The sequence below is a fragment of the Chiloscyllium punctatum genome, chromosome 32, assembly GCF_047496795.1.
Source record: "Chiloscyllium punctatum isolate Juve2018m chromosome 32, sChiPun1.3, whole genome shotgun sequence".
Lineage (NCBI taxonomy): Eukaryota > Metazoa > Chordata > Chondrichthyes > Orectolobiformes > Hemiscylliidae > Chiloscyllium > Chiloscyllium punctatum.
This window is the reverse complement of record NC_092770.1, coordinates 750,691-770,322: the sequence shown is the minus strand read 5'-3', so window position 1 is coordinate 770,322 and position 19,632 is coordinate 750,691. Positions and strand designations below refer to the sequence as shown.

The 19,632-nt window shown below is 40.7% G+C and overlaps 1 protein-coding gene across 5 annotated transcripts in view; it reads left to right on the top strand.

The window, feature by feature from the left end:
- ppp1r3ab (protein phosphatase 1, regulatory subunit 3Ab) overlaps positions 1-19,632 on the top strand; it is a 116,521-nt gene that overhangs the window by 13,125 nt on the left and 83,764 nt on the right. Inside the window, exon 3 of one of the 5 annotated variants that reach the window (XM_072551459.1) lies at positions 8,923-8,949. The exons of the other annotated variants lie outside the window; for them this stretch is intronic. Within the exon in view, the coding sequence (XP_072407560.1) occupies positions 8,923-8,949 (27 nt within the window). The remainder of the gene's footprint in view (positions 1-8,922; positions 8,950-19,632) is intronic. 5 annotated transcript variants of the gene reach the window in all.

The following is a 19,632-nucleotide window of genomic DNA, read 5'->3' as shown; positions in this document are numbered from 1 at the left end:
GATCAAGGAAACAGAGCTAAAAATACTCATGTGAATATTCAAACAAATGCAACCCCCTCCAGCAAATCGTACACATTGAGTTAGGCATTCCTTCACCATTTGGTTTGGGTTTTTTTCAGTAATTGATCAAGAGATAAATTATGGCCTCAAAACGTAGCAAAAGTAGTCACCATAGTTTTACTATCTCACTAGTGATGCTTTAACCTGTGGATCACCACTCCACAAACAAAGTGAGAGGTTGAGAAGGAGGGTCTATCATTGTAACCACACCTCGTGTAAGAATTGAACCCACACTGTTGGTGTTAGTCTACATTGCAAACCAGCTGACCAGCCAACTGAGCTAACTAACATGAAAAACATATTGCAGATGGCAGAACCTGTTCGTGTGGGTATGGTTACCATGTGATGTCAGTACTGGTACCTCATTTTAATGGGTTGCGTTTTTAAGCAGCTTGAGGCTTGAGGAAGTGAAATTCTCCATGTCTCCCAAGGTGGCTGTGCCAATCAATGCCAAGAGCCTGAAGAAGGGCTTATGCCCGAAACGTCGATTCTCCTGTTCCTTGGATGCTGCCTGACCTGCTGCGCTTTTCCAGCAACACATTTTCAGCTCCTGTAGCAAGGCTTCAAGATTCATGACCTCACCACCACTGTCAAGGTTAAAAATCTTACTGCTTTTACCTTACTTGGCCAGTAGGGGGTTTCAAAGGTTACAGGAAAGTGGACATGAAAAATGTCTGAGCAGCCATGATTATATTGAATGGTGAATTAGGCTCGAGGGGCTGAATGGTCTACTCCTGTTCCGATTTCTAATGGTCTCATTGCCACTCCTTTTACTGATCTGTCCCCATGGTTATTCCACCCATAGCCCGATTGATTTCAACGTTCATTTTCCCAGCTTCATTGACTGCAAGACCCTTCACGTCAGCTTCTCCTTTGACTAACAAACTGGACTAAATGCAATAGTCATGTTCGTGGTTGTGGTTGTGGTTGTGGCAGTGGTGCCACCCACCAGTTAGAAAGCTCATGGTAATGCACATAACCATTTTTGGGAGCCCAAATGGGACTGAATGCTATTAAGTCAATCAACGACCTGCCATCAATGTTCCACTGCATTCAAAAGCAAAGATTCTGGCTGCGAGCCAATTCAGCAAACTGGCAACTTTTCAGGCCCAGCAGCAGCACCACATGAAGTCCTGGAGCACCAATGGAGGCCCGGAAGAGAGATGAATTATTCGGGTTAATGAGGCTCGCCCTGATGTGGGAGGAGGATGAGATCTGTTGGAGTCTTCCAATCGGGACAGCCTTGCCTCTGGGTGGAGATGAGCTACAGGGAGCTGGAGCGAGAGAGCTGATTCCTGGAACCTGTAGGGAGGTTGCCACAGTACAACTTACAGGCCTCATTTGTCATTCATGTGTGAGGGCCAACTTCGACCTTCACTGTCTGTGACTTCATTGAGTTGTCAGGGAAGCAACTGCACATGCAGTGCCTTCCCACCTAATAATAACAACAAACCTGGGTGAGAATTTTCTGTTAAGTTCCACTCTGAGTCTCTCAGATCATGGCCACAACAACTGTACAATTTGTCAGGCATGTTCTCAAAAGTAGCTCACACATGGCTGTCAATAACATTCCCATTTTTTCCCTTGAAGCTCTTGCACAGTATGAAGCAGGCAAAAACAAATAAAGAAGTCATTAGCACCCTGTCCAATCTTCACCACACTCGAGTGGGGTCTGCTGGACATTTCTGGCAGGCAGTGAGTCACGGCTCTGACCTGGAAATATGCATGCTGCCTTTTTGTATGGTCCATTGTTTTCCTTCTGCATACTATCTCACTCTAACCACCTACACAAGTGATGACAACTCATTGTAACAGTGGTTCAACTTTCTTTTCCATCTTACCAAAAGCTAACATTCATTTCTCTTACTCATTTCAACTTCTGACACTGTTGGCGTCCCTCTGAAAATCAGAAAGAGCACTCTCATCTTTCTGCAGATCAGCATTACTCCATTTGATTTTGCAAGCAACCCTTCAGAAAATAGAACCACAATGTGTCTTAGAGGCTGGGATAGAGGAGAAGTATTCATGTGGTGAATCACTGGGAATATGTCTGCAGGATCAAGGTAGAGGGAAATTGCCTTGTAGACTCCAGCTTGCCAACTAGTGAAATCACAAACATGCTGTGCTGCAGAATTCTCAGATGCTAATACTGAGGTCAAAAACTGCTAAGGGAAGCAGATGGGTACTTTCCAGGAAAATGGCAGATCGCCAACAAGAGCAAGACTGACTATGGAGGAAGAGGAGTCCAGTTCCCACATGTAATGAGACTTCATGGATGCCATTCTGTCCAGGGTGACCAACTGCATAAGGATGAGAGTATGGCCAACATGCTGAGATATGTCAAGCAGTGTTCACGACAGCTCACATTGTTACATTGAAAGCCAAGCTTGACTGACATCATAGCTGTGGGTGAGCAACATTAATGGAAACTTTCAGGGCATCTCATCGTTCTTGCACTGCCTTCTTGAGCAGCACTATAGGAATGTCCCTGAAATATTACAGGACAGTGGCCTTAATAGGCACTTCTTGTCTTCACTCAGTTCCCCTGCTTACCTCCTCCGCTTCCACCCACTCAGTCAATGCTCTTGTCAGTGCCACACAATCAGCTGGAATAGACTGCACTGGTCTCCACTGGGATGCTTCAAGACTAGCTGAGCTCTCAATATTCAGCTTCAGGTCATCCATCTAAGCTGTCTGCTCAACTACATTTCACTGCCTGACTGCCACTGTAGGCCAGGTCTCTGTCTGTGCATAGGCTCCTGACAGCAGTGAAAAGCAATGTAGAACCAACCTTAAACCCGACTACAGCGGTTCAAGGAGGCAGCTCACCACAACCTTCTCAAAGGCAACTAGAGATGAGCAATTATGCTGGGCCACCAGCAAAACCACATTCCAAGTGTGAATGAATTACAAAAAAACAACTGTGACTGCCAAGAATTGTATAAGCCGTCCAAAACCAGCAGTAGAGTTACCAATCTTGTACTTTGTTTACAATATTTGCTGTTCACAATATGATCTCCTCCACATTAGGGAGATGAACCATAGATTGGGTGACTGCTTTGCAGAATACCTACATTATGTCTGCGAAAATAACCCCGAGTTTTCAGTTGCCTGCAGCCTCAACACACAACCATGTTCCCATGGCAATATTTCTGTCGCAGTGTTCTAGCGAACCTCAGCACAATCTCGAAGAACATCTCATTTTCCGTTTGGAGACCCTGCAGCCTCTGTGACTCAACATCAAGTTTAGTTACTTTTTAGTCTGATTCCCTCCTTCCATGATTTTACCCACCCCACATCCAGGCCTCTTATAACAAGGCTAGATTTTAGCACAGTCACTCATTCTCAGGTACTCTTAGTCCCATTATCACATTATATGGGTTGCATTCAACATAGCTCCCCCCTTTTCACCTACTCTTAATTCTTATTATCACTTATTCAGCTTTTTTTCTGTCCTGGCCTGCTATCCATAAGCTCTTTGTTTATGTACCCCTTTCATCTCTCTCTGGGCTCCACTGTCCTCCGTGCATCCCCACACCCCACTCTCCGATTTCACCTTCAGCATAAATACCACTTCCTTCTCGCTGCCAACAGTTCTGATGAAGAGTCACCAGATTCGAAACATTAACTCTTCTTTCTCCTCACAGATGCTGCCAGATCTGCTGAGTTTCTCCAGCAGTTTATGTTTTTGTTTTTTGTAATAACTGCACACAGGCTGGTATCCCATCACAAAGTCACGCTTTATTTACTTGTGCACAGTACATTAGCTGTGGCCGGCCAGCTCGGGGTCAGTTCCCTGGACTGAGGAGATTCTAAATCCCCTGCGTATATTGGTCACAAGGTCTTCCAGATTGGCCCACGTTAAAAACCCTGATCAATGAGATCAATCTGGTTCCAATCACTACAGTTTAAAGTCTCCAGCATCTACACTTCTTTGTTTTATTCACCATGACAAACCTTATTTTATCGACCTCCCTCGAAACCTCTCAATCAATAGTATAACTTTCAGTTTCTCCTCTGGAAGCCTCTTCCTAATTGATAACATCTTGATTTTTCTTCATGCTTTTAAAAGTTTCCATCAAACTTATGTTTTCTTTATTTGTTTATTTGATCAACTTGCCCAATTTCTTAAGAAATATTGAGTCTATTCTTACATTTAAGAAACATGTTGGATCACTGAAGAAACTGTTCAAATGCAATTTATAAAGGATTCTTAAAATCTACAGAACTGAAGTCATTTGACCACTTTGGTCTATTTAGGAGTTTTTGCTACATTCAAGCTTCCTTCCATCCTTCCTCACCTAACCATATAACCATTGCTCAAATGCTGAAAAAGGTTCCCCTTAAATACATCTTTTCTTTCATCTCAACTATGCCCAAGTTCCACAATTACACTACTGTCTAGGAAATGAGAATTCTTCTGACCTCCTTAATGGATTTCTTGGTAACTATCTTATATTGATGTCCTCTAACAGAAACACGCTCTCTTCTTCTACTTCATCAGAACATTTATAGAGTCAAACAATACGGAAACAGACCTTTTGGTCCAACCAGACCCTGCTGATCATAATCCCAAACTAAACTTGTCCCACCTGCCTGTTCCTGGTCCATATCCCTCCAAACATTTCTTATTCATGTGCTCATCTAAATGTCTTTTAGACATTGTAACTGTACTCAGATCCACCACTTCCTCTGGAAGTTCATTCCTCACACAAACCGCTTTCTGTGTCAAAGAATTGCCCCTCGTGTCTTTTAAAAACTTTCTCCTCTTGATATCTACCACCAAAGACAACTACCATTAACATTATCTACACCTCACATTATTTTATAAACTTCTATAAGGTCACCCGTCAACCACCAGTGCTGCAGTGAAAAAAATCCCAGCCTATCCAGCCTCTGTTATAACTCAAACCCTCCATTCCTGATGACAACCTGGTAAATCTCTTCTAAACCTTGTCCAGTTGAATAATATCCTTCCGAGAACAGGATGATCAGAACGAGACACAGTACTCCAGAAGAAGCCTCATCAACATTTTGTCCCAACTCCTGTTGTTAAAGATCTGAGCAATGAAGACAAGCCTGCTAAACATTTTCTTCACCATCCTATGTGACACAAACTTCAAAGAATTATGTACCTGAACTCTTTTGTTCAAATTTGGGGTATTGTATGTAGATTTAAAGGCCCTACTTTACTTCTTAAATATAAAGACCTATATTAGGTCTGTCTTTTCTTTTCAAATGTGCTTTTGTTCTTGTTGTTATAACTCAGATGCTTGAAATACTTAATATCTTCTGAGAGAACCACCAAATTAATAACAATTTATGCCAAGTATGTTTAGATTTGCATTTGTAAAATGTATCAATGACAAGTATTTACTTCGTGATCAATAAGACCTTTTAAGGAAACTTTATGCCTATTTGAATTTCAACAGTGATAAAACAACTATGTTACATGCTGTGCCACCTAATATCCATATTCATCCAAATCAATCATACTGATGCCAAAATTTTCATGTTGCTGTTGCTTATGCTTGTCAGATAATTATTTTGCATTAAATCAAAAGGTTTTGTTTTCTGAATCTCAGTTAGTAATATTAGTACATCAGACTCTCAGTTCCTGTTCAAATTATCATTTTATTTGTTTATGTCGAAAAATCACTGTATGCTAATTTAGAAATCCTCTACTACCTTAACATTTTCAAATAACTATTAAATTAGCAATGACTATAAATCCATATCAATAAGAATTTTCTTCATCTATAACTGAACTAAACCTTTAGATTAGATTACTTACAGTGTGGAAACAGGCCCTTCGGCCCAACACGTCCACACCGCCCCGCCGAAGCGCAACCCACCCATACCCCTACGTCTACCCCTTACCGACACTACGGACAATTTAGGATGGCCAATTCACCTGACCTGCACATCTTTGGACTGTGGGAGGAAACCGGAGCACCCGGAGGAAACCCACGCAGACACGGGGAGAACATGCAAACTCCACACAGTCAGTCGCCTGAGGCGGGCATTGAACCCGGGTCTCTGGCGCTGTGAGGCAGCAGTGCTAACCACTGTGCCACTGTGCCGCCCACAGTTACTTTAGTAACTGATACGTATGTAGGGATTTGTTTTTATGGTCGCGGGTATGCATAGGACGAGATCGAATCTGATAAATATTATCACACAGATGGTGTCAAAATACTTTCATGGACATTGATTAAACTTGAAAAATTACTTTATTTTGTTAAAGTCATGCTAGTTTTGAAAAATGGGATGATACAAATTATTCAATAATTCTCAGTACCCATTGCTAATAAACAGCTTTGGAACAAATTCTATACTTGACTCAACAATACAAACTGAGAACAATTTAATCAAACACTTTTTATGAATGCAACCTCATCACTTCTGTAATTGGAACATGGTTAATCTGGTGTTCATCAACTTTGGCATAACCTATCGTTCACTCTAGTTTTATGTTACTTTATGGTTCCTATGAATATTTATTTATGAAGTCATTCATTTGACATATTTAGAGTAAGTATACTTTGGCAAATAGTTCCTAGATTTATTTCACACATGTTTTTACATTTTATCATTTATTATCCCTGATGATGTTATTACTCTTATGAGTCAGATCCCAGACTGAAATCTAGTTTAATAGATCATATTTTACATGGAAACATAGCAAATGGGAGCAGGAGTTGGCCATTCGATCCTTCAAGTTTGCTCAATCATTCAATATGATCATGGCTGACCATCCAACTCATTACCTTGTTTCTGCTTTCTCACCATAACCTTTGACCTACTTGATTCTCAGAAATATATCTAATTCACTTTCTGAAAACATTCAATGTTTTAGCCTCAACCGTCTTCTGTTGTAGAGAATTCCATACGTTCACCACTCTCTGGGTGAAGAAATGTCTCCTAATTTCAGTTCTAAATGGCCTACCCCATATCCTTACTCTGTGACTCCTGGTTTTGGACTTCCTGGTCATTCTTTCTGCATTTACCCTGTCTTATTCTATTAGAACTTTATAGATTTCTAAGAGAGCCCCCTTATTCTTTTAAACTCCAGTGAATATGGTCCTAATCAATCCAGTCTCTCCTCGTATGTATCCAGTCTTACTCCTGCTGTCCCAGGAATCAGTCTGGTAAACATTTGTTAAACTCTGTCATAGACAGAGCATCCTTCTTCAGGTAAGGAAATTAAAACTCATACAAAACCCCAAGTTTGGACCCACCAAGGCCCCGTACAATCCTTGATCCTGTACTCAGTATGCAGACCAACATACCATTTGCCTTCACACCTGTAGGGTTATTTTCAGTGTTTGCTGTACAAGGATATCCAGATCTCATTGCACCATCCCCTTTCCCAATCTTTTGGCAGTAAAATAATAATCTTATCAAGGCCTTCAGAAAGTCCAAATAAACCACATGCACTGGCTCCCCCTTATCAACTCAACTAATTACATCTTGAAAAAATTCCAGTAGATTTGTTAAGCGTGATTTCCCTTTCAGAAATCCATGCTGACTCTGTCAAGTCTTGTCATTGTTTTCTAAGGGTTCTGCTATTACATTTTTTATAATAGATGCTAGCACTTTCCCTATTCCTAATGTCTGGCTAAACAGTCTATAGTTTCCTGCTTTCTCTCTATCGCCTTTTTTTAAAAAGTGAGGTTAAATTAGCTACACTCCAATCTGCATGAAATGTTCCAGATTGTACAGAAAACAGTTTGTCCCTTTTTATTATAATGAGGTGTCTCTCACTGAAACATAAACAATTGTTTCTGTGTTGATTTTAACAATAAAGCAGAAATTTATTATGCAAAAAATTAGGATAAAATAGAACCTTTTTGAACAATTATTCACTCAAGCGGTGCGGGTGTTGCTGGCTGGTCTAGCATTAATTGTGCACTCGTAATATTAAACAAAGAACTGGTTTAAAGATTATTAAACATGCAATAAAAATAAAATCCCATTAATTTCAGAAGTGCCCCTTTACTATACTCAGAATAGAGTGAATTATCTTTGCTATCACCTCTACTGGGCTTAAATTAACTGTATTTCAAACTCCCAGTCTTGAAAATCTGATAGACTCTTTGGCTTTTGAAGGTGGAGCCATGCCCTTGAGCTTAAATGTTCTCATCTTCAAATAACTCCTTCAGGATTTTAAGTAAATAATTCTGGTCTGGAACTTTTACTAAACTCCTTACACTGAGATAACCTATTTGTAACAATTCTAAACTATCTGCTCCCTCATGTGCAACTGTTTTATACATCTAGCTTCAGCCAACATGCCTCCAGAACTGCCTAAACTGAAATGGCGAAGTCATTTACTTTCCAAGTTACATTTCCCCCCTAGTCTAAAGAAGAAAATCAATCCTGACTTTTCAGCTGGAGTCTGATGCATAACTGTTTATCTTGTTCACTTGTAAAATTCTCCCAATGTAAACAAAAAAGGCATTAATATCCAAGAAGATTTTCTCTCACACGATGGTGTAAAAGAAATCACCATGACTACAGAACTACATATAAGGTAATCAATAAATTCTTTCAAACATTCTGAACAGTAGTTCAAATTCAAAAATCCAGACTGAGAGATAAATTCAACTATAAATAAATCACACACCTTACATTGCACACTCCAAAGTTAATATGCGTCTTTTTTATGGAACAGCATGTGAAAAACTGCACTTAAAAATCTTATGATCTTAATTATAGGTCAGTCATTTAATTGTGTTTGAATATTGTGCTTTGAATTCTTGGCACACTTAAATCGTTCCACCATGAATTTTTAAATTAGTATTAATTTCCTTTACCACAGTCATTACCTGTCATTTCTATTTTTCTTTGTTTTGTTAGGAGCTGTACTCAGATGTACTCATTTGGGTGAGTATCCTCAATGGGAATATACATAAATTGGCCTTTGTCCATCTCAAACTATGATGGAATGCACCTAGGATATAACCATTTCTGCATTGAACATTGTTGTGACTATAGAGGCCTATTTCTGAATGGCAGTCCTTTCTGCAGTTGTCACAGATGAATAGGGTCAGCCTGAGGTCAAACAAGTCCTTTTGGAGAATTTTCTTTTTCTGATCATTTCTTTTGTTCTCTGCTTTCCCTAAGTTTTCACTCACTGTTTGCCTCCAGTCACACCGGTGAGGGCTTCCCATGCATTGGCTGTGCTTCCAGTCAATATGAAATCTTGTATGCAGCCTTGATTGTCTCTCAGACATAGACAACTTGTTTGTTCTGTGCCAATTGAAAGCTCACCATATAGTATGTCTTTCGGGATGCAATCATCATCTATTCAGCCCATATGATCCAGGGAAAACATATGTATATGGATTCTCTCCCATCACTTCAATAGAAGAATATTCAGCAAAAAGAAAAAGATCAGTTTATGCTCTAGGTTGATCTTGCTATTGATGTGTGATGTTAGACCAAGTCTCAATTTGCAAATTCTTGATATGAAGTCAGCATTGGAGAGATGAATGGAGCCATTGGCTTTGTGCCATATGCATTTGTCCTGAAGGCAGTGATTCTGCTCTCCTTAGGTGTCAAAATCGCTTCATGATAGAAATTTATCCAACTAAATGTCTCGGGAGTTTCTTTTCCCATGTATTGGGATCTGGCTTGCAAGCTCCAAGGTTGGCTTTCTGTTTGTCTTAATACATCTGATTATGCATGCGGTGGCATCGGTTCCTGTGCTCAGCTGAGAGTAGAGTACTGTCTTTTATATATGGCAATCCCTTTTGCAAACCACATGACCAGTAAAGTGAAGCTGAATGACTCAGTAATATTGAAAATTGCCCAGTTATGTCCTGTACATGAAAAGCAGGACAAATCCAAATTAGCCAATTGCTGCCCCATCAGTCTACTCTCCATCATCAATAGGGTGATGGAAAGTGTCAATGACAGTGCAATCAAGCAGCACTTGTTTAGTAAAACCTGTTCACTGGCACTCAGTTTGGATTCCACCAGGGTCACTCTGTTCCTGAGTTATAGAGTCATAGAGTTATACAGCATGGAACAAGCCCTTCAGCTAAACTGATTTAGTCCCATTTGGCAGCATTTGGCCCATATCCCTCTAAATCCTTCCTAATCATAAACCCATCCAGATGTCTTTTATATGTTGGAATTGTTTCAGCTTCCACCACGTTCTCTGGCAGATTATTCTTTACACACCAACCTCTGTATGAAAAAGTTGGCCCTCAGGGCTCTTTTAAACATTCCCCTGTCACCTCAAACCTGTGCCCCCTAGTTTTGGACTCCTGTACCCTGGGGAAAAAACCTTGGCCATTCACTGTATCCATGCTCTCATGATTTTATAAACCTGTATAAGGTCACCTTTCAGCCTCCAACAGTCAGAGAAGAAATTCCCAATCTATTCAGCCTCTCCCTATAGCTCAAACCCTCCAACCCTGGCAACATCCTTGTAAATCTTTTTTGAACTCTTTCAAGTTTAATTACATTTTTCCTATAACAGGGAGACCAGAATTGAAAGCAGTATTCTAAAACTGGCCTAAACTATGTCCTGTACTGACACAATATGACACACTCCTATACTCAATGCACTGACCAATGAAGGCAAGTATGCCAAAACTTTCTTCACCCTGTCTACTTGTAACTCCACTTTCAAGGAACTATGCACCTGCATCCCTAGGTCTCTTTGTTCAGCAACACTCTGCAGGGCCCTACCATTAACTGTATAATTTCTATACTGCTTGCCTTAATAAAATGTAACACCTCACATTTATTTAAATTAAACTCTGTCTGCCATTCATCAGCCCATTGGCTTGTCTGATCAAGGTCCCATTGTACTCTGAAATAACCTTCTTCACTCTCCACTACACTAAATTTTGGTGTCATCTGCAAACTTATCAAACATAACTCCTGTATTCACATCTAAATCATTTATATAAATGACGAAAAGCAGTAGATCTTTGTGGCACACAGTTGATCACAGGCCTCTAGTCCGAAAAGCAACCTGGTTAAAATATGATAAAGAGAGCTGAATTCCAGAGGTGAGAGTGACTGTCTTTGCTATCAGTGCCACATTTGACTGTGTGTGGCATCAAGGAACTCAGTCAAAACTGGAGTTGAAACTCTTCACTGGTTGGCCCATATCTGGAACAAAGGAAGATGATTGTGGTGTTTGGAGTTCTATCATCTTATCTCCAGGACATCTTTATAGGAGTTCCTTGAGGTAGTGTCCTGGGCCCAACCATTTTCAGCTGCTTCATCAATAACCTTCCCTCCATCATAAAGTCAGAAGTGGGAATGTTTGCTGATGACTGCACAATGTTCACCCCCATTTGCAGCTCCTAAGATGCTGAAAAATTCTAAGCATAAATGTAGCAAGACCTGAACAATATCCAAGTTTGGGTAGACAAGTGGCAAGAAACATTCATGCCACACAAGTGCCAGGAAATGGCCATCTCCAACAAGAGAGAATTCAACCGTCGCCCATTTAAATTCAATGTCTTCACCATCATTGTTTCCCCCACTATCAATATCCAGAAGGTTGCATTGAGCAGAAACTGAGTTGCACTAGTCACTTAAGTACTACAGCTACAAAGATCAATCAAGAGGCTTGGAATTGTGTTGCGCCTCATGGCTCCCAAATTCTAACCACCATCTTCAAGGCATAAGTCAGGAGTGTTGTGGAATACTCGACATATTACTGGATGAATGCATCTCCAACAACACTCAAGAAGCTTAACACACATCCAGGACAAAGCAGCCTATTTGATTGGCACCACGTCCAGAAAGGTTTGGTACCTCCGCTATTGATGGTCAGTAGCATTTGGTGTGTACTGTCTACAAGATGCATTGCATACATTTATCACAGCTCCCTATACAACACCTCCCAAATCCAAAATCATTCACATCTAAAAGGACAAAGATAGCATTTACACGGGAGCACTGCCTATTGTTGAGTTCCACCTCCAAGTAATTCATCATCCTATTTTGGAAATATATCACTGTGCCTTCATTTTTGCTGGGTCAAAGTCCTGGAACTCCCACACTGCCCCTCTCTCCCGATCAGCATGTGGAATATCTACACCAAGTAGACTGCAGCAGTCGAACAATGTGGCTCACTGCCACCTTCCCAAGGGCTATTTCCTATGGGCAATAAATGTTGGCCCAGCCAGTGACAACCACATGAATGAATAAATAATGAGTATGATATGAATGCCATGTATGCAGCACTTTGCAAGAATCTCAGTGTCGATAATCTTGGCCTGACACCTGATGCTGAAAGTAACTGTCAGACACAGCGAAGGTGAAATGCTTCCAGTTATTTTATGTGATGCCAGTTGGTTGTCCAAATCCCAAATCCATAAAGAAGTGATGGAAACACCACTGCCTGGCAGATTTTGATCTTTGTTCTGACACAAACACAATACTCTTTCCAAAGTCTGTGAGTGAGCCTGTTACACACTGAGTTTTCTTTTGACAAGTGATAATTGATTTTGTCATCCAGCATAGTGTTATTAGAGAGAATAGTGCCAAGACAGCAGAATGTCTGTAGAAACATGAGGGTGTGTTATTGATCGTGACAGTTTGGGATTTTGGAATATGTGGCCAGGAGTGTGTTGATGCTATATCTCTGTCTTCTGCAGTCTTAGTTTCTAAAGTATTCAGACATTAAGTCGAAGTGATCAGCAAGCAACTGAAGTCCTCTGGAGAATATGCCAAAAGAATGCAGTAGTCCACACAAAGGAGAGCACCCAAGAACTATCCGAGAGCTCCTATGCGAACTTTGAGTACTGTATTTGCAACTTGAAGAGAATGCCATCTCTCCTGAATTGGTTATGTACTCTTGTGTCAAGAAATTCAATGCATATTATCGTAGAGATGTCTATGGCCAGAGCCAAGATGCAGCCTTGCTTGGTGCTGCTGATAACTGGAAAGGCATCCAACGATATGCCACATTTGCATCATCTGGCCATTGGTGCCATGCGTGAATGACACCAATCATCCTTTCAGGTCAGCTACAGTATCAAAGTTAAAAACCACCCAGCACCAGGTTATAGTCCAACAGGTTTACTTGGAAGTACTAGTTTTTGGAGCGCTGCTCCTTCATCAGGTAGCTGTGAAGCAGGATCATAAGACACAGAATTTATAGCAAAAGACCTTTGGTGTTAATTCTGTGTCTCATGATCCTTCTCCATAGCAACCTGATGAAGGAGCAGTGCTCTAAAAGCTAGTACTTCCAAATAAACCTGTTGGACTATGACCTAGTGTTGTGTGATTTTTAACTTTGTCCACCCCAGTTCAACACTGGCACCTCCACATCACAGTGTCAAAGGTATTGGTCACATCAATAAACAATATATGAGGTCTTTATTCTGTTCCTGGGTCTTTTCTTGAATTTGACATGCTGCAAACATGTCTACTATTCTCACCCTATATTGAAGCTAAACTGTGATCACACATAGTCAATGAGGTTAATGACCATCAAACTTAGAATACCCCTTGCAAAACCTTTCCTGCTGTTGGTCGAAGTGATGTCCCATGATGTTTGTCACAGATGGATGTGCTCCCTTTCTGTTGGTAGATAGATAGCAGTTATGAAGACATCCTTGTATTCAACTTCCTGGTTCCAGATCAGAAGGAAGAGACAGTGAGTTCCTAACCTTGTGAATCTCTCCGCACTTGAATACTTCAGGTTGGAGGCCAGCAGCTTACTTGCAAAAAATTGCTTTATGAGTAATTTTTTTCTTTAGTTTTTAAAATTTACTTGTTGTGGTTTCTTCCTTCATCTTGAGTCACTCTCACTTTGTTAGAAATAACGCTGCATGACTAAATTATCATCACGTTCCTGCAGAATTGGTAGAGCCTTTCAGGATTAAACCAACAATCTGTGACAAACAGGCATTGTCACAATTTTTGAAAATCACCTAATATATTAATTATTCTGCTGTTGCCGTGAGATGTGGCTGCATCTCTGTGTTTCACTGCCTTGTGCGATCTTATTTCAGGAAGATCAGTTGTTGTTTCCGAGCTAATATACCTGATGACATCTATAAATTAATGACTCCACTTATGATCTAACAAAATTACCTATTTAATTAACTTAGAAAACAACAACATAAGAACAATTTTTAACAAGTTACCAGTTTTGAAGAAGGGTTATTCGATGTGAATGTTAACTCTGATTTCTCTCCAGAGATGCTGGCAGACCTGCTGAGCTTTTGCAGCAAATTCTGTTTTTGTTCTCTTAACAAGTGACATAGTTTTTCTCCATCTTCCAACACAGAGCTGTAAAAAGAAGCAATGATAATTTTCACTACTATAGAATCTTAAAGAGTCTACTGCAAGAAACAGTGAAACGTATTTCAATAAAGGTAAGTATCAACCAAAAAAACTCTGACATGCTATCGTTTTATACTGTCACCTCAACTTTTGCCTTAATGTCAACGGTACGGTGCTGGAAAAGCACAGCAGGTTAGGCAGCATCCGGGGAGCAGGAGAATCGACATTTCAGGCAAAAGCCCTTTCCTGATGAAGGGCTTCTGCCCGAAATATTGATTCTGCTGCTCCTTGGATGCTGCCTGACCTGCTGTGCTTTTTCAGCACCACAGTCTCGACTCTAATCTCCAGCATCTGCAGTCCTCACTTTTGCCTTAATGTTCCAATTGCCAGAAAGTAGATCTATCCCAAAGCAGTTCAAACTAGACAAATGCATTAATATCATGAGGATTGCTTTTAATTGCTAAGACATCAACCACAAGTCATTGGTAGTATTCTCGCTCCTGAATTAAACAATTGTGAATTCAAGTCCCACTGCAGAGATGTGAACATGTAAGCTCGAAAAACATGAAAATATGATACTGAGGAAATACTACATTTTAAATAAGACATTAAATGGGTGAGGGGTATGTCATAAAAATAACCCCTTTCAAATATTTCAGGGCAATGATTGGCAAGCTTGGTCACAAAATGCATTAAAATGACCTGGACTGAAAATACAACTTTTATGCAATTTTTCTGAAATAATCTTAGCAGGAGTTATGGTCCTAGGGAGTGTTGTTGAACAAAGAGACCTTGGAGTGCAGGTTCATAGCTCCTTGAAAGTGGAGTTGCAGGTAGATAGGATAGTGAAGAAGGCGTTTGGTATGCGTATTGAGTACAGGAGTTGGGAGGTCATGTTGCGGCCGTACAGGACATTGGTTAGGCCACTGTTGGAATATTGCTTGCAATTCTGGTCTCCTTCATATCGGAAAAATGTTCTGAAACTTGAAAGGGTTCAGAAAAGATTTAAACGATGTGGCCAGGTGTTTTCCCTGGAGCATCAGATGCTGCCTGACCTGCTATGCTTTTCCAGCACCACTCTGATCTAAACTCTGGTTTCGAGCATCTGCAGTCCTCACTTTTGCCATCATCACCATGGAGCAAGACAGACACAGATCTTTCCACAGTGGGTAAAGAAGATTGTGCTTAAGGTCGACTACCTCTCAAAGCAGAAAATTTGCGACAGGTCGAGATCAGCATTACCAGCACCATCCTCAGTCAATATTGTGCCCCAGTGGGAGTATTACCTGACAATAATCCACAACACAATGGAAAAAAAATCCAATAGTGATGGTCTGTCAACCATATCACACCATTACACTGATATCTTTATTCAAATGCATGCTTAGGATAGTCAAATCCATGATCAAAAAATGTTTGGAAAGGCTTAACAGACAATCAATTTTTCAATGTATAATTTCAGTTACATCACACTGTAAATTTTTGCTATAAATTCTGTGTTAGGATTGAGCCCTCCACTATCACCTGATGAAGGAGTGTCACTCCAAAAGCTAGTGTGCTTCCAATTAAACCTGTTAGACTATAACCTGGTGTTGTGTGATTTTTAACTTTGTACATCCCAGTCCAAAACCGGCATCTCCAAATCAGAATCAGCCCAGATGCCTTTTGGTCTGTCAAAGAAATGTCAACTGGGAATTTCTCCTGCCGTCCAGCCAGCAACCAGCAGCCAAATGGAATGTAAACAATAAATTATATGATTTGTGACAGATAGAGAAGATTAGATAACTTGCTCATAGTCAATGTTCGGATCTGACACCAGCAAGAACATTTACCAGATGATGAGATCTTGCAATGTGTGCCCAATCATCAAGCTATCCAACAGAAATGATTCAATTGTGAGACATACCATCATCACCATGGGTTTAGATCAGTGGTGCTGGAAAAGCACAGCAGGTCAGGCAGCATTCAAGGAGCAGGAAATTGATGTTTCAGGCAAAAGCCCTTCATCATGAATAGATGAAGGGCTTTTGCCCGAAATATTGAATTATCCTGCTCCTCAGATGCTGCCTGACCTGTTGTGCTTTTCCAGCACCACTCTGATCTAAACTCTGGTTTCGAGCATCTGCAGTCCTCACTTTTGCCATCATCACCATGAAGCAAGACAGACACAGATCTTTCCACAGTGGGTAAAGAAGATTGTGCTTAAGATCGACTACCTCTCAAAGCAGAAAATTTGCGACAGGTCGAGATCAGCATTACCAGCACCATCCTCAGTCAATATTGTGCCCCAGTGGGAGTATTACCTGACAATAATCCACAACACAATGGAAAAAAAATCCAATAGTGATGGTCTGTCAACCATATCACACCATTACACTGATATCTTTATTCAAATGCATGCTTAGGATAGTCAAATCCATGATAAAAAAAGTTTGGAAACCAGACTAAATGTCCAAAGTTCATTGTTGCAATGCACACAAAGCTATTGACCTCTGGATTATCACCAAATTACATTTTGTTTGGTCAGCTGTTAAGAACGATATGATTGAGTTATAGTTTCACGAAATCATGCAAGATTAAGGCTGTGTCCATCAAGCAGGATAAAAAGAGAAGCAGTCATGAATACATACAAGTGCAGAATTGTATTCCTGATGAAGGGCTTTTGCCCGGAACGTCGATTTTACTGCTCCTCGGATGCTGCCTGAACTGCTGTGCTTTACCAGCACCACTAATCCAAAATCTGGTTTCCAGCATCTGCAGTCATTGTTTTTACTTAAGTGCAGAATTGCTATGACTATCCAATGCCAGAAGATGAAGGACCAGCACAGCAGTGGTGTTCAAGTTATGCAAAGATCCCCATTCATACGAGGTGACAACACCAAATAGTACAATGAAGGAATTAATCTCACGTCTGCAAAGTCTCCACTAGCTCCACTACAACAAGCCTGTACATTTTGTAGACAGACAGTGAGCAACATGCTGATCATCACAAAGACTATACACAGTTAGGTTGAAAGCAATTCTTAAAGTGAAGAAGTGAAGAACCACACATAGTTGTTAAAAGGTCTGGTCGAGTTAGCAAATGATGGGTATGATTCCAAGACTATGAAGCCTACGCACCACCTCAAAAAGTGGTGTTCTAAATGTTAACACATGTTAATAGATTGCATTGTTGCAGGAACACAGATAGTAAATATTGTTTGGTTACGAACTGAGAGCACACATAGAGACTCAGCTGAGACTTTGGGGGTGGTACATAGAAGGCAGCAATCTGTTAATACAGTATCAATATATGGCAAGACTATCTGGATTCTTTAATAAAACAAACTGCATATGCTGGAGATCTAAAGTAAAAAAAAAGCAGGTATTGTTGGTGAAGCTCAGCAGGTCTGGCAGCAGTGAAGAAAAAATAGAGTTAATGTTTTGAGTCCAGTAACCCTTTTTCAGAACTAGAAACAGCTAGGAAAGGATGGCATTTATGCTGATGACAAAGAGTACAGAAAGAAATGGAGATAGATCCCTCAGAGAGAGAAAGGGAGAGAGAGAGAAGAAATCAATAGGTAGACAAAGGGATTGTTGATAGTAAGCCAAGGACAAAGAGAAGCTAGATAGGTGCTAATAGGGACTGTGAGTAGTTAAAAATGGGTTTTCTGTGAAAACAAGTTATTTCAATACAGGACCTGGGGTTGTGGGGGTAGGTAATAAGCATGGAGGCAAGTGTTCACAGTCTGAAATTGTTAAACCCAATGATTTAAGGTATGTAAGTGGAAAGTGTCGTGGTGTTCCTCCACTTTGTGTGGAGCACTGAAGCAGGTCTGAGGCAGAAATGTTGGCATGGGATCACGGTGGGTGTTGAAGTGCAGATGACAGGAAGCTCAGGGTCATTTTCACATCCAATTGTGTGCGTGTTCCACAAACCGGTCACCCAATCTGCATTTTGTCTCCCCAGTGCTGAGGAGAACATGTTGTGAGCAGTGAATATAGTAGACTGAATTGAATGAAGTTGCAGGTAAATTGCTGCTTCACCTGGAAGGTGCGTCTGGAATCCTGAATGGTGAGTAGGTAACTGGGCACCTTCTGTGACTGCATAGGAATGTGGGAAAGTATTGGGAATGGAGGAGGAATAGTCCAGAGTATTTCAGGGTCCCTGCGGAATGCTGACAAGGGAGGGGAAGGGAATATGTGTCTGTTTGTGGCATCCCGCTTGAGTGATAGAAATGGTGGCTTGTGTTTCTTTGGATTTGGAGGGTGGTAAGTGAGGACTGGGGAAACTCCAACACTGTTGTGAGAAGGAAGGGAAGGGGTGAGAGCAGAAGTGTGAGATATGGATCAAATACAGCTAAGGGCCATATCCAGAACATTTGAGGAAAAAAGTGGATATGTCTGAGGCCCTTCCGAGAAGGTGTATCATCAGAACAGATGTGACAGAGATGGAGAAACTGGGAGAATGGAATGGAGTCCTTCCAGGAAGCAGGGTGTAAGGATGTATAATGAAAGTAACTGTGGGAGTCAGTGAGTTTGTAATGGATTTCAGTAGCCAGCTTATCCCCAGAAATGGAAACACAATATCAAGGAAGGGATGGAGAAGTTGGAGGTGGAACAGGAACAGGTGAGGAAATTATGGAAATTGGAAGCAAAATTGACACATTCTTTCATTTCTAGATGAGAGAAGGAAGCAGTAGCAATTATGTCATTGATGTACCAGGGAGAGAATTGTGGGAGGGGTTCTTTTTCTGTTACTCTCTAATGAGGTTTGTTTGTGTTGCTGGCCATAACAATTTTGTTGCTGAGTGTATGAATTGAATTTGCCTGCAAATTCTTTAACAGCTGGTATAAGGTTGCCAACTTCCATTCTGGAGAGAGGAATTTGCTGATATTTATCTGCATGTATTTGGTCTCATATGTAAATCTCATGAAGTGCAGACAAAATCTTTGATTCCATGGGGCATTTTTGCCAATTCTTTTAATCTAATTTGAGACCACCAGTTTATGATCAGTCTCTGTGAGAACTATGAGACCTAGTATGCAATCTGAAAATCTCTCATAGGTCCACAAAATCAAGAGGGATTTCTTTTCAATAACTGCATATCAAGATTCCTTATCACACAAAGCTTGGGATACTTACTTTTCTGTATCCCTCTGGCTGTTCTTGGAAGAGAATTATTCCAATGTTTGCAGTCAAGGTATTTGCAGCAATAATAGTTGGGAATTATGGGTTGTAGTGTGCCAAAATGGGTTGTGAGGGAGCCGTGGTTTAATAAGGAGTTGGAATCCCTTGTTAAATGGAAGAGGGCGGCCTTTGTA